This window comes from Pseudophryne corroboree, chromosome 4 (assembly GCF_028390025.1).
Source record: "Pseudophryne corroboree isolate aPseCor3 chromosome 4, aPseCor3.hap2, whole genome shotgun sequence".
Lineage (NCBI taxonomy): Eukaryota > Metazoa > Chordata > Amphibia > Anura > Myobatrachidae > Pseudophryne > Pseudophryne corroboree.
In genome coordinates, this window is record NC_086447.1 from 133,556,837 (window position 1) to 133,562,836 (window position 6,000).

Consider the following 6,000-nt stretch of genomic DNA (forward strand, 5'->3'; position numbering starts at 1 on the left):
TGTGACGTTATAGTTACATTAAAATAATTTAATCTAATCAGCTCTTAAACAGATTGACTTTAGTGCTTGCTTTAAAGAGATTAAGTATTTAAAACATTGCAAATGACTGTAAGAAAATTATTCAGGCTTAATTGTTCTCTTGAAAATGTTTTCCTGGAGCCTTTTGTCGGGATCTCTCCATAAACAGATGGAGTCATAACACAGAGATTAGTTTGAAATAAGTCTGTTTTGTTTCACTTTCCCACTTCTGCTTGTGTCTTGTGTTCGGAATGAGGGGTTGCGTGTTGGGGAGGTGAGATTTGACTTAATTGCAATGAAGTTCTTGTTGCTATTTTGCAAAATAACTATATCGATATTCTTCTCCCAAAAAAGCTTCAAGAAATGAGAAGCTCTGACATGCAGATTCATCCTGAAGAACCCCGGATGGTGACCGAACAGGTCAGAAACATGGCAGCACATGGCGACATCGGCCGCCGTACAGTACCAAACCCAGATTTGCCACACACGGACCTTGCTGGTCAGAACTACGACTTCAGTTTTAGCTTTGAGGAGCTGAACGCGCTGGGCTTTGAAGAGGCGCCACGGAATGTTGGTGTGGCTTGGCAGGTAAGTATCCGGTTACATAGCATGCCCTTTTATTTATGAATTTATTCTTCATGATTAGTAATTATTCCACCCGTTTGCCTAGAGGGAGATATTCAAAAATGAGCTTTTGCTGACTTTGTTATAGTGGATAAAACAGAAAACGGTATGGGGGTAATGTATTATATATATTACAGAAGAGAGGTCAGTGAGACAGGATAATAGAGAATTTTGAAGCCTTTTGAAGTGGCTGAATTGAGAGAGTAACTAGACAGTGGTCTGAGAAGGGAAGATAATGGATCAAACGTGGACACCATCAGTGTTTTATAGCAGGTATTATCAGGTACAGGAAAAGACCCAAGAAATGTTGTTTTTTTATTTGATATATTAGTGACTGCGCTAGAATTTTTATTTTCCGTAATAAAGCTATTTTTCAATTTTGCGATTGTTTTGTCCTATTATGATTCCTGGATACATATTCAGTGACTGGTTGGATGGTAGCAACATTTGCAGTAAATAGTGAATGGCAGAAATTAACAGGTTAAGATATGTAAAGAACAGAGAAGTCCAGCTCTCACCGGATTCATAGTCCGGCAATGATGTCAGTCTTATTGTTAATCCAGTTTACAGATGTGTTATCTTGTCTTTATTTGGTTGCGTATATTTGGCCACTAACTAAAATGCCTGTGTTGTGTTCCTCTTTCAGGGACGGCCACATAGAACCCCAAGTTTGACCAGCCTTAATTCCCAGGACTCCACCCATGAAATCATAAAGTTGACCGATAAAGTTCAAGCAGAATATAGAGATGCATACAGAGAGTACATAGCTCAGATGGCCCAAATTGAAGGTGCGGTGAGTTCTACTACAAGTGGCAGGTCTTCTCCAATGAGCTCCAGTGCTTACTACATTGGGCAGAGCACTTCTGTGAGCTCCATTCACTCCAGTGCAGATCAAGATAAAGGTAAAGATTTAGAGCCCAAGCAGGAAGATGGAAGAAAAACCTTTCTGTTGAAGAGAAATGATGTTGTCGATTACACGTCCTCAACGGTTTCTACTACTGATGCTTCTCCTCTGGACCCAATTACAGAAGAAGATGAGAAGTCCGACCAGTCTGGATCAAAGCTTCTTCCAAGTAAAAAGAATGCAGAGAGAACCAATCTCTTCCAAGCAGCAGATCTAAAACTTAAAGGAACTGGTCTTCGCTACCAGAAGCTGCCAAGTGATGAAGATGAGTCGGGGCCAGAGGAATCCGACAACACTCCACTTCTTAAGGAAGGCAAAGACAAAAAACCTGATGCACCCAAAGATAATGTGGCTGACTACTCACCTGAGGCTGTCAGAACATTCATCAAAGCAAAGGAGTATTTATCTGACGCTATGCTTGACAAGAAAGACTCCTCCGACTCTGGTGTGAGGTCCAACGAAAGTTCTCCAAACCATTCTCTCAACAATGAAGCTACAGACGACTCCCAACTTGAAAAAGCTAACCTTATTGAGCTTGAGGATGATCGTATGAGAGGGAAGAGGGGCATACCAAACAGTCTGAGCGGCCTTCAGGACCCCTCCATAGCTCGCATGTCTATCTGCTCTGAAGACAAGAAAAGCCCATCAGAGAGCAGTCTTATAGCCAGCAGTCCTGAGGAGAACTGGCCATCTTGCCAGAAAGGCTACAATCTCAATCGCACTCCCAGTACAGTGACCCTCAACAACAATACTGCAAATCAAAATTTTGAAGCCACAGAGGAAGCAAAAGAAGAATCTCCAATCATAGTTGTGCCTGGGTCCAGCCCCGTGCACAATGAAAACCTGAAGCGCATGACCAACAAGAGAGGTCAACGTTCAGGATACAGCCGATTGGCAAAAGATGCGTCTGAGCTGCGCACCGTCTCTACCAGTGACACTGCTGGCTTTGCAGAAGAACGAGAGAGTATCCTTTAAACTCAGTCTTCATCTGTCCAGTCAGTTCATTATTACTTTTTTGTTTTGTTTCCTTTCTTTGCCGTAATCCATTTTTTTTGTGTGCCAACCTCCATCCAACACTGAACCCTCTAACAGATTGTGGTCCTTAACACTGTTTCCTTAAAATGACCTGGCAAATATTTAAATGCACACACCAGCAAGTAAACTAGTAAAGAGCATTGAATCCTTTCAGCCACCGTAGCTCCGCTTCGCAGATCTTTCTGCTGCCTTTTCCATGTGAAAAGAAGAGAAGATCTTGTTCCAGAGAATTTCTTACCACTAGATTTTGTGCTCTTCATTAGCCTGTTTGTTATGCCATCATGCCCTCATTCTATAAACGTGCATAATGAATCATTCACGAGCCACTTTTATTTACATATGTCAACAAAATCACAACTATCATATTAAAAATACCTCTTTAAGTTTCTAAAGCGTTGTATGGGGATTTGTTTAAAAAAGAAAATCTCCTTGTAAAAGTCTTCACAACCACCTATAATTAGGCATGTTAGCCTTGAACGACAGAGGTTTGTATGGGGTTGGTGAAGCCTGATAAGCAGTGCACTGGGGAGTGGTCTGCACTTATTCTAAACAAATGCTAATTTGTTTTAAGGGATGACACTCTACCCCTCTCTTATTTAGTCTTTGTATATATACACGCATACGCAATGTTTGGGTTTGAAACCGTAGTGGATCTAACTGTAGTCGTAAATCTAAATCAAACCACAAGGAAATGCAGTCGGAACACAGCTGCCAGGGTCCCCTGCAACAGTGAATAGAAAATTCTTTCAATTGCGGTCTTGGATTTATTTAATAATGATGACAATAATTGAGGTTCGTAAATCGCCCCCAAACCACCATTTTAATATGTCAGTGTGCCAGACATCATTGAAAATTCTAGAACGTTGGTGTGAATTTCCCCAGTTCACACATATATTGGAATTACTGGTTTAGATCTTAAATACAGTTAAGAATATTAACCTCTTTTCGTTATCTGTCCAATATTTCGTTTTGTGCGGGCAAAGTATACAAGGGTGTGAAGACTTTTACAAGGGTCTTGACATGCCGTTTTCAAAACTGTTGCCATCTTCTCTCACTATAAATCCATCACTGTAACTCTTGGTTCTTAGAGTGGTTATGTTTTTTTCTCTTTCTAAAGAGTTTCCAGGTTCGGCTCTGATTTGATCTGAATTCAAATCTGTGTATTATTATTGTTGGTGTTCACAAGTGTAATTTGACAGTGTAAAAGTGAGCTTGTCTAGTGCCATAATGCTTTCTATACCGTGGTTTATTGCCTGTGATGCACACCTTGAATACATTGTCTGCATGTGATTTGCATGCTCTAGAGGTGTAGTTATTATCAGAACGTTTAATATTGTGCTATCCTTGTCTGTTTTTACGTCATATCACCACTGTTATCCTAACCTGGAGATACACAGTCCTCTTATTCAATCCGATTGTCAAAGAATTTGTAGACGTGTGATCTTTTCTAGTTAAATGTTGATGTTGACATCAATAATCTAATTGGGTTAGGTTGGATGTTTTTGCCCCAAACAATTGTGCTGGAGCAGATTGAAGTGTGCGTACTGTACTTGCGCAATTGCTGTCTACTGTACTTATCATTACCATACAGTACACATGCACTAAAAATGGAATTTTATCACTGTAGGATCCATATCATGTGTGTACAGCAATTACCCGTTTCTTGACACACAATTAGAAGTCTGAAAATAATTTGGATTAGAAAGACATTATTCAAAAATATACTAAAATTGTTGATAGAATCCAGAAAAAATACTCTCTCCCAGTCTAGAAAGAGTGCTGCACGCAGTCTACCTAGATATCTAGATGGAAACTGCCATGTGTACTGGTGTGTAAGAGTGGATACTTGTGGGATAAATAACAGGTGTATCTCTGTCGTTAATTACAATAGGTTGCAGCTTTCTCCCATGCGTACATGTGAACGTTCTATAGATAATCACGTAATGTAGTGTTCTAGAATGCTCCTGCGTTAAGGTATCTGTAGGTGCCAGTAGATCTCCCTTCTGCTGACCAGGCTAGTATTGCTGTAGGAAGGGTCACATGACTCTGATCCAGGTAACAGAACGATCCGCGCCCACCTGACCCTGCCATATTAAAAGCGAGAGTACGGTTACCCTTGTGTCATTTGATGAGTCGCACGTAGATTAAATTAGCCTGGAATATCTGGTTATCTGGAATGAGTAATCATTGTCATACTCGTGCGACACCATGCCGTCTGCATAAGGCACATTACGCCCACATGAGATAGCTTACATCTTTTTCTAAAGAAAAAATGACATTTTACAGCAGCTCACCCCAAAGTGCTGTTGGAGTGATGGTGGTGGCCCCAGGTGCCAGTTTTTGCCCAGCAGCAGTTAGTGTCCCTGTCTGAGGTGTTGGTGAGAGATCTGGCAGCTGGGCGTTAGAGCCTCCCTCTGTCAGAGTGTTACAGGCAGACCTACCACCTGTTTATGGAGCTTGCATGATACTATTTCAGTGTCACAAAGTGTTGTTAACAGTGTTGTGCTAAATATGTGGAAATAAATTAACTCCTAAGCATTGTCGTGTTATGTCTTTTTATTATGGGTTTTGGGAAGTTTATGTGTTTGTTTGATACAGCGGTTCCCAAGTTGGGTGGCGGGCACTAACAGGGGTATCACTAGTTAGTTATTTCTGGTCATCGTGTTAGACAAAACTGGTGCTGGTGGGTGCCAATCATAGCTGAACAGAACCGTGACAGGTAAGCAGAATTTACTTCATTGTATCATTTTTGAAGAATTTGTCAGTAAGAACCTTTCAACCTAGGGGTGCCGTGACACAAATAATACGCTAGATTCACAGACCTTTGGGAACCTCTGTTTAATGGATTAATGATATAGTAAGTAATACCTTTTCTTAATATGGAAACTCACCATTCGTGTAATATATCCCTACCGTATTGCACGGGACAGGAGGAGCTGCACGGGATGGTGTCAGGGTGCAGTGCACATCTAGAGATGAGAGCATCCAATCACAAACCAGCGGACATCTCGGGCAGTGGGTTCTAGATACAGCTGCCTATTAGGCCTCATGTCTACCTTTTTTTCCCTTTCATACTTAAAATGCTATTAAAGTCTGGTTTCTAGCATTTGGCGCTAACTAAGCTCAAAACAGACATTTGGTCAAAATATGACACCTAAACATCACACCCATATGTGCTTGTTGGACTTCTCCAATACCATGGGCATTAACATGGAGCATTGGGGTAGATGTATTCAGACTGGAGAAGGCATAAAGAGGTGATAAAGCGGTGATGAGTGCAAGGTGATAAACGCACCAGCCAAAGAGCTCCAATATGTAAACGAACAGTCATGAGCTGATTGGCTGGTGCGTTATCACCTTGCAGTTATCACCGCTTTATCACTTCTTTATGCCTTCTTCAGGCTTAATACATCTGCCCC

General features: G+C 41.1%; 1 protein-coding gene across 3 annotated transcripts in view; it reads left to right on the forward strand.

Moving 5' to 3' along the window:
- KIDINS220 (kinase D interacting substrate 220) overlaps window positions 1-5,119 on the forward strand; it is a 344,589-nt gene extending 339,470 nt beyond the window's left edge. For all 3 annotated transcript variants that reach the window (XM_063915451.1, XM_063915452.1, XM_063915453.1), the window contains 3 exons: window positions 373-606; window positions 1,289-2,510; window positions 2,670-5,119. In XM_063915451.1, the coding sequence (XP_063771521.1) occupies window positions 373-606; window positions 1,289-2,510; window positions 2,670-2,707 (1,494 nt within the window). In that variant the 3' untranslated portion in view covers window positions 2,708-5,119. The remainder of the gene's footprint in view (window positions 1-372; window positions 607-1,288; window positions 2,511-2,669) is intronic.
- The last annotated feature ends 881 nt before the right edge of the window (window positions 5,120-6,000 follow it).